The sequence below is a fragment of the Tenrec ecaudatus genome, chromosome 5, assembly GCF_050624435.1.
Source record: "Tenrec ecaudatus isolate mTenEca1 chromosome 5, mTenEca1.hap1, whole genome shotgun sequence".
Classification (NCBI taxonomy): Eukaryota; Metazoa; Chordata; class Mammalia; order Afrosoricida; family Tenrecidae; genus Tenrec; species Tenrec ecaudatus.
This window is the reverse complement of record NC_134534.1, coordinates 141,104,292-141,120,294: the sequence shown is the minus strand read 5'-3', so window position 1 is coordinate 141,120,294 and position 16,003 is coordinate 141,104,292. Positions and strand designations below refer to the sequence as shown.

The window sequence follows — 16,003 nt, the reverse complement described above, 5'->3', positions numbered from 1 at the left end:
TTCTAGGGAAATGTTTTGGCACGGCGCACTTGCTAGTGCTGGTGACATCATGATGGGAGCTATAGATTTCTTGGGTGTGTAAAACGATTGCATATTCATGAACATCTTCAATCCCGAAATATTTGTAAATAACTTGGCAATTTTTTCCTAGGGTGGCCTCGTAAAAATGATTAGATCTTTAATTGTTTACACAGACAGGATCGGGGCTTACAGAGCCACCTCCCCCCCTTGATAAAGCAACATTTCTGTGCTAAGCAGGTTGGAATTTGAACGCACACAAGGCAAAGTATAAGAGATGCTATTTTCCCCTGAAGAATGATTCAAGTTTGAAAATGTCAATAGATGCAAAAAGCCACCCCGGAGTTTTGCTCTCTCGGAAGAAAAGTCGCGAAGGAATGACACAGTCAATGTAACTGTCACCAGATGAAGAGACATCAGACTGTCAGGCCTGGATCGATGAAATCCTTGCCAAAGTAGGGCCTCATTTACACATACAGATCTTCATACCCTTTGCTGGGAAAAGCATCTGTGGCAGTTTAGATGTTTGTGCGTTTGCCAAAGATCTTTCACTCTGAATAAAGTAAATGTCATGTCTGTTGTTTATCTCCAATTCAGCCGAGTATTTTTAAAAGGAAATATTTGGGGGGAGGGGGCGGGGACGGAGGGAAGAAGGTGGGGAAGCTCTGCTTGGTTGGGTGTGGCACTGTGGTGTCCAAACTCAAAGCATCCTTTTTGGGGTCCGAGTAAATAAACGTACAACCTACTTTGGGGCTCAGGATCTGGCCGCATCGTTTTGAGATGAGAGTGGCATGCTGTGATCAATTGGAACGGGGAGCCTTCCTGAATCTCTACCTAGTCTGTCAGCGCCCAAAACCCAGAGAGTTCTGTCCCATGGACAATTTGGCACACAGAGACACAGCTGTCTTGAACTGCAGTTTTGAATACTTCAAGAGCGAAGGCATTGTCCTTGAAGCTGGCTGCAACAATGGTTCCCTCCCTCCCTGCTCGTTGTGGATGAACGAGTGCTTAGGTGGCCTGCAACAGTTGGAGACACAGTGTAATTGCTCCAAGTTCAAGCTGGAGTCCATTGCATAGCAACTGACACAACAAAACCCGAGGTCTTGATCACACTTCTTGGCAGGTGCCTTTGGCAAGTTCAGACTTTGAGTTGAATGTGCAGTGGTAATTTAGCCATGTAAATTGCCTTGAATATGAAAAACGGGGGGATCCTCTACCTGCCTCTTTGAAAAGCAACATTGACTCTGACTTACAGCCGCACAGACTCATAATGAGCTCCTGGTGTTGCATGCTTTCCTGGAGAATGCCTGCTTAAGGTGATTCGGTGGTTATCCCTCTTTGCAAAAAATAAAATAAAATGTTTGCCTTAAATACTCCCTTATTGGCCGGTGACATTTGTCTTAGAGACGTGATGTGTACTAGGTGAGTCTGAATGTCCTCCTCTTCCCACAGATGACATGGAAGCCATTCCTGTGAAGCAGTTTGTCAAACACATCGGGGAGCTCTATTCTAATAACCAGCACGGGTTCTCCGAGGATTTTGAGGTAAGTTTCAAACTGGAAATACATTTCCAGGAGCCCACCTCTTATGTTTACCGATGTGGGTCTAATTGTTCATCGGGTTTACTCCAAGCTTATGAAAGCAACAAGAAAGGGACATGGAGACTTTTTTTCTTTACACTTAGATTAAAAAAAATATTTTTAATAGTTTTATTAGGGGCTCATACAACTCTTATCACGATCCATACATACATCAATTGTGTAAAGCACATTTGTCCATTCATTGCCCTCATCATTCCCAAAACATCTGCTCTCCACCCAAGCCTCTGGCATCAGCTCCTCATTTTTCCTCTCCCTCATGAACCCTTGATAATTTATAAATTATTATTTTGTCATATCTTGCACTGTCCGATGTCTCCCTTGACCCACTTTTCTGTTGTCCGTCCCCCAGGAAAGAGGTTATAAGTACATCCTTGTAATCGGTTCCTCCTTTCCAACCCACCCTCCCTCCACTCTCCCAGTATCACCACTCTCAGCACTGGTCCTGAAGGGATCATCCATCCTGGATTCCCTGTGTTTCCAGTTCCTATCTGTACCAGTGCACTTCCTCTGGTTGAGCCAGATTTGTAAGGTAGAATTGGGATCATGATTGGGGGGGGGGGCAGGGAGAAACACATTGAGGAACTGGAGGAAAGTTGTAATGCTTCATCATTGCTGCATCGCACCCTGGCTGGCTCGTCTTAACACTTAGAACTCTAACAGGTTCTATTCCCAGTAGAAATTAAGTGAGCGGCGATGCTTGTCCTGAACAGACACAGCTCTGAAAGGTTGTTGCAGTGGCTGTGAGGCTCGGCATGAACACTGCAGTTGTGAGGATGGTGCAGGTCTGGGCAGCGGTTTGTTTTGTTGTCCTGAGTCAGAATCAACTCAATGGCCCCTAACAACTACTTGAGAGAACAGACTTCGTGGTAGAGAAGAGGCAAATGGATAGCATTGTTTCTCCGCTGCCTCCTTTGCTTTCCTTCTAACTAGGGATGGGGTCAGGATGCTGGCCCCCAATCGCACATCCCTTCTGGGACTCACAGGGTGGGGCGGAGCCAGCAGGTATAAAATCTTAGGACGTGCATATTGGTTCCACCAATTGTGAACATCATAATCCTTGGGCCAAGTGTGTAGTCCCAGGCCCTGTTTCCTTTTTTTTTTTTTTTTATGGCATTCATGCCACCCCTGTCCCAACGTTGCTGGGGTTGGGTGGGGGCACTTTAACGGTGCTGGATTAGCTGTTTCGTACCAGTGCAAAGGTTGACTGTTGTTGTCACGCTCCTGACCCTTGGAGAGGAGACACCGGTTAGCACAGCCTCGTGGTTGTACAAGGAAACAAGGTAGAGAGTGGCTGGCACCACCCTGCCAGCTCTGGGTCCTGTGCCAGTTCAGCAGTGACAGGGTGTCAATGAGGAGCTATTAAACAGACTGCCCTTTTCGTCACTGAGGCGCTTAACTACGGCACATCTCTGGCAGCAAGGGCTGTGTGGAGGAGGCCAAGTTTGCATGGCAGCGTGGCTGTCTCCTAGCTCTGTGACGAAGTTGCTTCATTTCTCTCGTTCCCGCTGGAAAATGGGAGCGCTGGTGATGCTAACCTGCCAACCTCTTTTTGCAAAACGGAGGGAGTCAAAGGGGGACGCACCCTGGGGAGGAACCACGCAGCTGGGACGGGCAGTTACCTTGCATGAACAATGAGAAGTAAAGACAGACCCGATGCGGCATTCTCTATGCAAATTTGGAGTCCCCAAAGATGACCATAAAGACAACGATAGTATCTCTCATTGTAAATGAGGTCCTTCTCTCAGTTTGGGGTTTGGCTTGGTGTGATGGTGGTCGTCGTGGTGGTGGTGGTGGTGTTTGGAGTACTGGGAGCAAACGTGATAGAGAGAAGGCACCTTCTGGGCTATTCTGCAAAGCCCTGTGTTTTATGACAGCCGTCAATGCAGCTATTAGATGCTTACCACCAAAAAAAAAGAAAAACAACAGTGTCAATTGGACTGCAAGGAACATGGTTTAAGTCAAACATTTTATATTCATGAGGACAGCAAATGTGTGTGGTGTTAAAGTGATTTAGTTCAATTGACTGTTAGCTGGATGACTGAGCAAGAATATTGAGGCATTTAACAATGTTGATGGTATTCAGGACAAACATTTATCCTCTAGAGAGCAGAATTTGATCAGGATGATCAAATGCAATGCCGCTTTCTCAATTATTTATGATTTGAGACCCCAGTGCTATTCATCACAGCTGGTTTTGACACCATTTAATTATTCAAAATAATCAGCTACACCTCTGTAAACTTGAGCTGACTTAAAATGGGCTTTGCTGCATCAGAATCACGCCTGGTAACAAATCCAAGGCTTCTGCACCCTGTTTCTATCCTTAAAAAAATGTCTTTTAAATCCTGTGGCTGAAAGCTGTTTTTCCCTCCCAGGTTGCACTTTATAGCGTACGTGTTGTTGGTTGAGGGGGGGCTGAGGAGAGGGAACCGTGTTCACCTGCTCGCCTGACTCACTCCTGTTGGGAAAGGTTTGGCCCCGGCGCTGTGCGAACAGGAGGAAGAACCTCTCTCCCGACCAGAACAGCAAGGCAGCGGCAGGAAGGGAGGCACGTGGCAGTGGGAAGGCGCAGGCATCCGCTGTGCGGTGGAAGCATTGCTGCTTGGTCGTGCTGGCAGTCCGGCCGGAAGGCTCCTCAGCAGCACGGGCGGCCAGAATTCATCTCCCATTCTTTAGAAGCAAAGACAGGGACACTTTGTCTAACATACTTCTCAGGAGAGACCCGTCCCTGGAGAAGGCCAGCGAAAAAGAGCACAGCTCTCGCCGAGATGGCGCGACACAGTGGCTGAAGCGCTGGGCTCCAGCATGGGGGCTGTGGCGAGGATGGCGCAGGACCAGCAGTGTCCGTTCTGTTGTGCACAGGGCAGCTGGATGGGACCCGACACCACCACCACCATTTCTTCTTGGCAGTGCTGCCAAAAGGGAAACTTGGTAGCAGGCTATTCAGGAAAGGGCAGGAGGCATGCTCTTGGTCTGCAGAGAAGAGAGTACAGGCTGGCTGAGGAAGTTCAGAAGGGGTTCTTGTCGTCTTGTTTTGTGAAAGCCCTCCAGGTCTTTTACAAGTAGGTCTTTTAGTAGCAGTAAGTTCAGCCCCGAGTCCCATTCCATTTATGTGACGGAGTGACAGGCAAGTAGAAGCCCAAGTAGCACAAACAGCTAAGTGCTCCTAACTGAAAGGAGGATGTCTTCACTGCGCACCCCCTGGTGCTTCAGAAGGAGGCGTTGGCAGTGAACCCCTTGGAGCAGTGCTGTGTGCACCCGGGGCCACCGGGAACTGGAATCAACTTGACATCCACCAGCTTCTTTGGGTGCACGGATGACTTGGGTGCTGTTTCACTGTCCCGGTTTTACAGCTGGCCCAGGAGCAAACCGAGGCCTTGGGCAGCTCACTGCTGGTGTCGCCGGGGGCTTGTGTGTGATGCGGGAGACTCTCCTGACTCCAGCTCCCATTTCCAACCTTGATGCTCTCCAGACCCTGTCCCGTAATCAGCTGAAGCCAGAGAGGAAGACCCAAGATCACCAGGGACGGCTGAAAACGAATTGTGTAGATGATAGGCCAGTGGTTGCCAGAGAGTGAGACAGCAAGAGAGAGAGAAGAAGAGGAGAAAGGGAAAGTGGGGGAGGAGAAGAGGCAGGCAAAGCGAGAAGGAGGGTCATCCTTTAGGAGAGCATGACTTGCATATTACATGAACCTACAGTCTCGGTTCCTTCCAGACTCCCGGTGAGTTTTAAAAATCATACAAGAAAACACTTAAAACCAAAAGCCAAATCAAACTCACTGCCTAGGAGTCGATTTCAACTCCCAGTGACTGTAGACCCTTTGCAGGAGCCCAGAGATAGTAAAAAACCACTCTGAACCATAGAGCAATACCACTTAATGGTTGGTGATTCATCCAAAGCTGCCGACTGCCTGCTGTTCTCCAGGCATAAAGCTGAAGCCGAGTCCTCCCCTGCTGCAGCTGGCCCAGTCCAGTGGGGAGACCGACCAGAGGGGCATCCACAGCGAGGCGGAAAGGACAGCAGCACTGCAGTGGGGCATGGAGCTGGCTGGGGAAGGCAACCAGCAAAGCTCCACATGCCACATCTTACTGCAAAGTCTTAGATGGAAGAGAAGAGATAGTCGATGAATAGGTGTCATATTTTCAGCACTTTACTGCTTAGAGGAGAACGCGAACACGACTGGCTGGTGATTTTGAGCATCTGTCTCGAGGAGATGCTGAAGGCAAGCTTTGCGTGCCCGTGTCAGACACCTCTTGGAGGCGCCGAATGCCTGGCCAGTTTTGCCATCACTGGGAATGATGGTCTTCCGTGTCTCAGGATGGTGTCTGGGTACTCTGTTCCTCAACCTCACTCTCTGCCTGGGAGTGGTTTCCAAGAAAAGATGAACGGCCTCCTTTCTGGCCTCCACAGGCATCTAAAGGCACAGTGCTAGCAAACTGTGTCAAAGGGAGGCCACTGCCAGTCTGTGAGGTGACAGAACTAATAGGCAGGGACCAGGAAATTCAGAACTTTAAAGGCAGAGTGCAGAGATGAGGCCAGAGGTCCTTGACAAGCTCCTTGGGGGATCCCCTCTGTTACAATTAACTTCCGCTGAGCTAAACGTGTTCATCTTAATTCAAGAGAACAAAGCACCGTCCACCTGAGCCCATGCTGCCTAGGGACCGGCGGCCACAGCCGCTTTCGATAACGTGGAAGGAAGGTTCTAGTGCCACCCGTGACGTACAGCAGGGAGCCCCTGGACAGAGATGCAGTGGTGCGTGAAGACTGCTGCTACAAGCTAGCAGAAAAGGGCCCGGGCAAGCCTCCTGAGTCTCGACTAAATACCAGATTAAGAGCGGACTTCACAGTCCTCGGTTTGAAGGAAACAGTTGCTTACATCCTCCATTTTTAGGAAAGATGAGGGGGAAAGATACAAATCGCTACAAGGGGGTGGCTTTCTAGGAAGGACAGTGTGGTTTGGGGTGAAGGAGATAAAAGGGTATGGATGGGTGAGGAGGAGGAGCCCTCTTGGCAGGTTCACAGCACCGAGGAAAGAGCAGGGAGCCAGACTTTTCAAAGGGCACAGCGTTAGGCCTGCCTGGCGTTGGGAAAGGAGTGGACCGAAGATGGATGGGGCCTCAAGAAGGACTGAGAGCAACAAAAGCAAAGCAACATTTGAAGACATTGGTCTAGCGGTCGGTTGGGCCCTGAGCAGGGCCGAAGAGAGACCACCCACTGTCACCAGTCCCTCCCCCGCCAGCCTGCGCCAACACAGAGAGCACTCGTGAACTTGACCCAGGGTCTTCCGTAGAGCACACCGCCCCTCACAATTGCAGATCGCAGGCACCAAGACTGGGATAAGCACCGGGCCTAATCATTCACTGGTCACCAGGTTCAGAATGTCCTGGGATGTGGTGTAATCCGATTCCCACATCTCTTTTGGTCAGGTGTTTCTCAGCCACGCCACATAATGACGAGGCAGTTGGTCTCCCTGGGCTCATCTTGCTCCCTGCACATGGTTAATTTGGCCATCTCCCCAGGGCTCTGGGCACACATGCTTTCAGTGTTTTTGAATTTTTATTTTATTGTAAACCTCTTGTTTTCCATTGGCACAGGAGCCCTGGCATAATGAGTTACAAGTTTGGCTGCGGACTGCAAGGTCAGCAGTTCAAAACCATGAACCGCTCCCTAGGAGAAAGAAGAGACTTTCTATTTCTGTAAAAAGTTAAGAGTCTCAGGAACTCATAGGGGGCAGGTCTATCCTGCCCAATACAGTCGCTGTGAAACGGAATTGACTCAGTGACAGAGAGTTGGGAGGTTTTTGTTTGTTTGTTTTCTGTTGTCTGCCTGTTAGTACCTCGAATATCTGTTGGAGTCTAGCTTTGTTGTGGAGACACTAAAATACATACACTTCAATCCTAAAACTATCAGCGTGCTGGGTCAGGTAACTTTATCCACTTCATAAGCTGGTAGGGTTTTTAACGCCTATTAAAATCACATTAACTTTGAAATGCCAGTTGTGATGGAGAAAAACCACTCCAGGATCGTGTGATATTTATTAGATGCTGACATCTAATGAGCCAGGCAGCACTGGGAGGGGGGATTACAGCTGACATTCTCCTCCAGACAAAATCCCAAGGCCTCAGGAAAACCCCAGGGCTCTGATAAAATCAGATTTAGCATTATTTATGACTATCCTTTGTTTTCTGTCATTCGCATAATTGGAAAAAAAACGAAATAGAGGCCAGGGTTGTAGATAACAAAGAGTTTGATTGGCCATACTGAATGACAGCTTTAAACAGTGCAGACAGCTGCTCCCAAGCAGCCGTGGTCAATTGCATTAGATTGTAATAGCCAGCCAACCTCAGCCCATAGCTGGAGTGGCCAGATGTGACTACGCAAAGCAAAAATGAGACTGCGGTGGTGCAGCTACACCCTTGTATGTACGTGTGCAGTGTCTGCCCGAAAACGACCTGCCAAAGGCCTGACCTCCCCACACCAGGAACACAGCCTCTCACTTCTCTTCGAGGACTGGTATGTAGGCGGAATCTTCCAGCATACAAATCCATTTCCAAGAGGCGCTATCCTTGAAAGGATTCAGAAGGGTACACACTGCTTGTGCTCTTGTGGATGTTAAACTAGGAGGCTTACTCTGGTGAGAGCCAGAGACCGCCTTCGGGCCCTTGGCACACGTGTCTGCCCACTCTGTGGGTTCCGTAGGATTTTAGAATAAAGTGGGAATACCGGGGTTGATCGCATCTTGGGAGAGGGAGGGGAAGGATAAAACCAGTCTCCGTAACAGGCATGCTTCCCCAGAAAGCGCGGCTGAATTCGTGCCGATGGGGCTTTTGTTTATTTATTTTGTAATGTACAAACAGAAAGGCTTATGTTATAAAAACTTCAATGTCTAGCTTCCCAGAGCCGGAGTCCATGAATATGGCTTCTCTGAACAGACAGCAATCCTTTGTCTTGATGTCTGCGTAGCCTTCTTTGGCTGCGGTGGGTTCTTCCTTGGCGGGAAGAGGGGCCCTGGCTGGGAAGTGCTCCGCAGAGACAGGGACGGCCCGTATCTTGTTTGCATTATGCTTCATGTAAATGCAGCGGGACGCATCCATAATCGCTGCACAACTCCTTTGTGAAAAGTCTGCGTGCTCCTAAACTCTGCTACATCTGTTACGTGTCAAACATCCCTCCTGATAATTCTGTGTCACTTTGCTCCTGCTCTCAGTAGCAGCTGTGCACTGCTAATGACTTCCCTTATTTAGGTAGCTCCTGAGCTGACTGGGTTGTGAAGCCTACGGTTGGAGCCAAACTTGGCGCTTCAGCAATCTCGTACTAAGCAAACAGACGATGCGTACATCCATGGGAAGGGCAGCTGAAGCCGAAGAGAAATTTAAAGAAAATTAAGAGCTCACAAAAAATTTGTCAGGGGCATATGGATCGAAGCCAGATTTGAATTAGTTGGGCTATGAGTGAGTGTCACTTGAGGACTGAGTCTTTGTAATCAGTTTGTGGGCTGCAAGTTATAAAACAGTGAGACCTATAAGCTTATTGTAAAGATTATTTGTCTGCCTCCAGGCTGGGCACGGACCATTCCTTCTGGCCAGAACAATCCTGTGTATACTCACACACACACATCGACACACATATGTATGTGAGATATATATATATATATATATATATATATGCTTTACTTTTGGGGTACATAGAGAGAGATGGGGGGCATTGCTTTTGCATGCCATACCTAGGACAACGTCTAGAATAAAGGAATGCTTGATGAATTGGCAGATGAAAGCCCCTAGAGCTTCTTTGCAGCCTTCATCGACTTGTTATGACTCCTGTCCGACAGGGCTTCTGAAGTGGGGTCTTGGGAGAAGCAGAAAGAGGGCTGGGCTACGCAGAGTAAAGATGTTGTACAGGGTTCTTTTCTAAGGCCCTCTTGGTGGATGTCGAAAGTGTGCTAAACTCTTGCTGCTTGTTTTCTTCTCTAGGAAGTCCAGCGCTGTACGGCCGATATGAACATCACTGCCGAACATTCCAATCACCCAGACAACAAGCACAAAAACAGATACATCAACATTTTAGCATGTGAGTAATACATGTCACCATCCACCTCCAGGAAATGGGCTCGCAGGCGAGCAGAATCAGGTGCCCAAGCTCACCTGGCCTGAGCGCATCTTCATCAGGGTCTGGGAGGTAGTAGCCTCTGCGTACTGCGTCCCTTAGCCTTTTAATAAGCTGTCAGAGCTCAGGAAGCCTAATAAGATGTTGTCTGGAAGAGAAGCTTCTGCATGGCCCTGCAGTCGGATGAAGTGATTTCACATCAGGGGTTCTGAGTCAAAATGACCATGAAGAGTCAGTGCTGTCAAGGTTGAATGTCACGTGGCTATCTTAATACTGGTTTTAACCAGTGAGAGCCAATTGTTTTAGCACTCATATGTAAAACTACTTGGGATATGATTGAATAATGTGAATTTCAAAGGAATCTTTCAAAATCTAGATCTATGCCTTAGATCAGTGTTTCCCTAAGTGGGTGATATTGGTGCTGGGGGAATGCTGAAGGACCCAGGGGGCTGCAGAAGCAGATGCTTATGGGTGAGAGTACACACGTTTTTAATTTCATACAATGTGAAGTGAGGACACAATTTTATCTTCTGCGTGTGGAAATCCAGTTGTCCTAATACCTAATACCAATTGAAAGAATATTCTTTTCTGAAAAGGGGTTGGGAGGCCACATCAGTTTGGAAACCTACGCGTTAAACAACATACCTCCGTCCATTTGACCCAGGCCCAATGCTTCATGACGTCCATCACACTTTGAGGGTCAAGTAAATGAGGATAAGGAATTAAGCAAGTAGCTGTGGCCCTCCATATTACAGCTTCAGGGAACATCGCGGAACACAGACCGTTTCCGTGGCTAGAATGCTACTTTGCATAGAGATGTAGGACCTGGCCACTCACAGGCCTGACGGAGAAGATGCTTTTACACGAAGAACAGGCATAAGATGTTTATGGTCAATATCCACTGAGGAACACATTGCATAGAGTTTGATACCATGATACATGAAAATCTGAGGGTATAAATTATTTTTTTAAATAAACTTTTGAAATAATTTACACAACATACAAAATCCACCAACTTTAATCTTCGTTGGCTTTTCATACATTCTCAGAGGTATTCAACTATCAGCACTATCTAAGTGTTTTCATCACCCCCTAGAGGAATCCTATGCCTGATAGCTGTCACTCTCCTCTTTCTCCTAGCCTCTGACAACCATTTTTACCTGCTTTCTATCTCTGTGGAATTTCATGTAAATCGTTACAGGCTGTGGGCCTTTGTGATTGGCGTCTTTCATTTACGTTGTTTGGGTCTGTCCGTGTTGTAGCACCGATCATTCCTCCATTTGTGAGACTAAATGGATCGATCCTACCTGCTTTATTCCTTCATCACTTGTTGGGTCTTTGGGTTGTTTCTAGTTTTGACTGCTATATATAATGTTGCTATGAGTGTTTGTGTATAACTTTGTGCAGGGACTTAATTGTTGGGTCATGCTGTAACTTCATATAACTTCTTGAGGACCTCTTACTATTTTCCAAAGCAGTGACACTGTTATGCTTCCATCAGCAATTACGAAAATTCCCATTGATCCACACCCTCTCCACTGCTTGCTATTGTCTGTAAGTATAGTTCTAGCCATTCTCTGCAGTGGTGAAGCGCTGTGGTTTTAATATCTAATGATGTAGAACATCGTTTGTTGTTCTTATTGCCCTTTTGTAAATCTTCTTTGAAGAAATATCTCCTCAAGTCCTTTGCCTGTTTTTAAGTTGTCTCATTAGTCTTTTTATTGTTGAGGTCTACAAATCCTTTGTTTTCTACATAGAAATTCCTTTTGGACACATGATTTTCTTCCAATCTGTGGTCTGTCTTTGCACTTTTTTTCTTTGAAGCCCAAATGTTTTTAATTTTTGTGATGTCTAGCCTATGTACCTTGTCATGTGTGCTTTTGCTGGCATATCTAAGAAACCACTGCCTGATCGAAGATCTACTTCTATGTCTTCTTCCAAGGGTTTTATCATTTAGCTTCTTTTATTGTTTAGCTAGGTCTATGGTTTTGTATGTAACGTAAAGTAAGGATATAATTTCATCTTCTGCATGTGGAAATCGATTTGTCCCACATCTTTAATTGAAAAGAATATTCTTTCCCCATTGAAATGTTTGGGCACCCTTATCAAGGATAACCTGACAATACAAGGCTTACTTCTGAATTCTCATATCTGCTCCATTGATCTGGGTGTATGTCCTTGTGTAGCATTACATTGTCTTGATTACTGTAGCTTTGGTATCAATCTTTTTAATTTGGAAATATTAGTACTCCATCTGGTTTCTTTTTCATGAGTTTTAGTTATTTGAGAGCACTTCCATTTTCATGCAAGGTGGCACCCCCCTTCCCCCCAAAAGGAAAAAAGCTCCACTGGGCAGATCTTTCATAGTACACATTTCTCCTACTTGGCGAGCATCGAGCAACTTGCTCCAAGTTAGTGCACCCAGTGGTGTCACCTGGGAAGGTTCCCTCTGGTCACAGTGAATTTTTTCATAAAAGCAGTTTTGCTCAAACCTCATTTTTTGTGATGCCCAATTTAAGAGAGCAGTGTACGGCTGTGAAATTTTGTTTACTGCTTGGGAAAAATGCTGCAGAAACTGTTGTGATGTTGAACACAGCTTACAAGACAGCACTTTGGGAAAAACGCAAGTGTCTGAGTGGTTTTCTCATTGCAAAAGAGGTGAAATGTTGATTGATGACAAACCTTGTTCTGTACGTCCGTCATCTTCCTGAATGGACAATAATGTCAACAAAATTCATGGAAAATTGTTCTTGAAGGCCCACAATGGACCATTGAAGAGATGGGGAAGTTATTTGGACTAGCTCAGTGAATTTTAACTGAAGATTTGGAAATGAGAAGGGTCCCTGTGAAATTTGTGCCTCAGGTTCTGACTGGCCAGCAAAAAGAATCAAGTGGAAACGCTTTGAAAGAACAGTTCCGTAATGATCCAGACTTTACCCCAAGGTCATTACTGCTGATGAGACCTGGTGCTATCCTTAGGACCCCGAAAGCGAACATCAATCAAGCCAGTGGAAGAGGCCATCGTCACCTCGCTCCCCAAGAGCTCGTCAAGTGAAACCAAAGATCAAGATGATGCTCTTTTTATTTTAATGTGAGGGAGGGGGGTGTATTTGGAGTTGATTCCACCAGATCAGACTGTTATTCTATTTAGAAGTTCTGAAAAGATTGAGTAACGGTGGGGAAGGTGGGCGGGAAAGGCCTGATTTGTGGCAGGCAGAGTTCTGGTTTTGCCACCATGACAATGCACCTGCTCACTCACGCAGCCATCTGAGTTCACCAGCATGCCCCTCTTCCCCATCACCTGACCTCGCTCTGTACGACTTCTTTTTGTTTCCGAGAATGCAGAGGAACCTGAAAAGACCATGATCTGATGACATTAAAGTTGTGAAGAAAAAAATGTCAGTCATCTGAACAGATGAGCTTGAAAAATGTTTCCAAGAATGGAATTGCAGATTTGACAGATGTATAGGTGTAATGAAGAGTACTTTGAAGTTGATAAGGTCATTTTGTTTTTAAAAAATTGTAAATACAGAGCTTTGGGGAAAAAATTCTGGTTTTGGAGGGGTACCCCCTTGTATGAATTTTAAGGTCAACTCTCAATTACCGAAGAAAGGAAGCTGAGAGTTTCGATGATTAATCTGAGGAGTACTGCCATCTCACTGTTGTCTTTCAAACCAATAGCACAGAATGCCATTCCGTAATTTCACTGTTTTGGCCTTTTCTACTGCGTATGCCTTGCTTTTCTTTTGTGACAATCATTCTTCAGTACAATATTCCTTTTGCTGCTATTATAAATGGGATTGATTTTTTTTCTTCTTAATGTTATGTTTGGATCGTTCAGTGTTAGTATACAGAAATATCATTGATCTTTGCATATTGATTTTCTACCCTGCAGCATCCCTAATCCATTCATTGTGTTAGTTTTGTGGATTCCTTGGATTTTGTGGATCCTTCATGTCATTTGTAACTAGAGAGAGATTTACTCCTTCCTCCAGAGAATGTTTTAAAACTTCATGTCATTTTCAAAATAGTGATAATCATTTATCCAAGGAAAAGAGGAGGAAGTAAATAAAAGGAGAACAAGGAAGAAAAGCCAAGCTTTTCTCTCCCCTCCAGTCTTGGAGTAGATTCTCTCTGGAAGTACTTAAGAACTTCCGCCCTCGCAGCTCATCTTTCTGTGGATCTGGCCATCCATATATGCCTTCCCTTTGTGTGTCTTGCTTGTGTCTGTCTACCTCATTCTCACCACCATAGCAACCTTTCTTCTGGTGACTCCACTGCCTCGCTTATACATAGCGTGGTAAAGATGATGGAGAGCAGGCAGCCACGGGAGGCTTCCACGGGAGGATGCACATGTCCCAACATCTCGATCTTTTCTGGAAAACCATGATTTAGGATTAGGTATGATTATACTTTAAGGGCATTTACTTTCAGAAATTCAAACTTAGGTAGATGTAGTTTTACTCTCACAAGTCCAAATAGTTAAGTTGTTGTGTTCTGGTGGCCACCTGGTTAGACTCTGGGGACACTGCATGCCACCGTGGTCTAGCCCTCCATCAATGGCATTATTTATAGCCTGTACTGTCACGGAGACACCTAACAGGCAGTGAGCGTGGCCGAAGCCGTGCTGTGGGAAAAGCGTTCTCTGGCAGGGCCGTCACCACTTTGCAGGCCTCTGTAGGTGCCCCACACTGCCTTCTACAGTGGTGTGTGCAATCAGCTTTTAGATCAGAGTTGAAGAGCATATATTCTTATTTGTCAGCCTACGAACCAGGTCACAGCCATTTATACCCAGATACACTAGCAAATCCTGTCAGCAAATCCAGTTTATGTCAAGTCCAGCCTGAGAGGTTGCCCAGAACAATAAAAGGAATCCACTGTTTGAAGAACAGAGAGGGCTTTCCAAGAGCACTTGATACTGGCTGAGGTTAATACCGTCCTGGCTGATCCACTTTTGGTCCTCTTTTGGAGCAAACTTTTTATGATTGCGACTGAACAGAAATGCAGATTTGCCTTTGCCCACTCCATTTCTAACTGGGGGTGGTGGTGGTGGTGGTGTGTGTGGGGGGCGGTTTATAATAATGACCTCAACAATCGTTTAGTGCATTCGCTACCTTACAGGAGCTGCTCGCTCTGTTGAAGCAGAGACATTCCCTCCCCTCAGGTGCAATGGATCCTGAAATAAGATGGCTCTTAAAAGTAGTTCGGGCTCCCTCATTACTTAAGATTCCCCAGCATTCCAGAAGAACCGAACTGAATTTAGCAGTCAGATCTGAAACGAGATGGACTGGACTTTGTATAAGAGCCACCGTTTGGTATCTGCATTCACCAGGAGAAGAGGGCTGGATGAGGGGTCAAGTCCTTTGTGTGCTTGGCATCACAGTGACAGCACACAGCAATCTGGGCGGATTACAGTTTGCTGGAGTTCTACACACACTCCTGAGGACCTTGGTTTGCATTTGTTAGACTTTCTCAGGTCTGAGCCCTGGGTTTTGGGGTGGGATCGAATGCTATGTCTGACTCTTTCATTGTCCTTCTGCCCAAATGTTTCTAAAGGACCCTCTGGGAGATGCCACATTGCAGGTTTGCCTTGCTTTGTTCTTGAGAATGCTGCTAGTTTTTGAATTATACATTTTGCTTTTCTGTTGTTTATCCTCTGTAGATGATCACAGTAGGGTGAAGTTAAGGCCTTTACCAGGAAAGGACTCTAAGCACAGCGACTACATTAATGCAAACTATGTTGACGTAAGTCAGAAATGTTTTTATAAACCTGTTTCGGAAAATGGACGAGCGCAGCACTGAACGTGCGCTGATATTTACTGTATTGAGACGTTCACTGGGAGCACAGACCGTTCCCTGTGGAAGCCACTGCATTACTGACCGCTCTTCTGGGAGCGGCTTTGATCTTACTTTGTGCTGTGTCCTCTTTGAAGGGTTACAACAAAGCAAAAGCCTACATCGCCACCCAGGGGCCCCTAAAGGCCACGTTTGAAGACTTCTGGAGGATGATTTGGGAACAAAATACTGGAATTATCATCATGATCACAAACCTTGTGGAAAAAGGAAGAGTAAGAACCTTGTGCCTTTATATCTTAATCATGCACAGATATTAAAAAGTATCTATTCGTAGATGGAGGGCCTGCTATAGGTAGGAACTGCCCCAGTATAAAAGGTTGTAGAAATAAAAAACTCCCTCATCTTGCCTTGTGGAAGGCTGCCGTGCACAGGAAAGGACTCGGCGTGTTGGGGTACTGCAGGCCTCCGCGAGGAGATTGGAGGGA

The 16,003-nt window shown here is 46.3% G+C and overlaps 1 protein-coding gene across 5 annotated transcripts in view; it reads left to right on the top strand.

Moving 5' to 3' along the window:
- Positions 1–16,003, top strand: part of PTPRG (protein tyrosine phosphatase receptor type G) — a 755,578-nt gene that overhangs the window by 714,263 nt on the left and 25,312 nt on the right. For all 5 annotated transcript variants that reach the window (XM_075549956.1, XM_075549955.1, XM_075549953.1 and 2 more), the window contains 4 exons: positions 1,471–1,562; positions 9,590–9,686; positions 15,385–15,467; positions 15,656–15,790. In XM_075549956.1, coding sequence (XP_075406071.1) covers positions 1,471–1,562; positions 9,590–9,686; positions 15,385–15,467; positions 15,656–15,790 — 407 coding nt within the window. The remainder of the gene's footprint in view (positions 1–1,470; positions 1,563–9,589; positions 9,687–15,384; positions 15,468–15,655; positions 15,791–16,003) is intronic.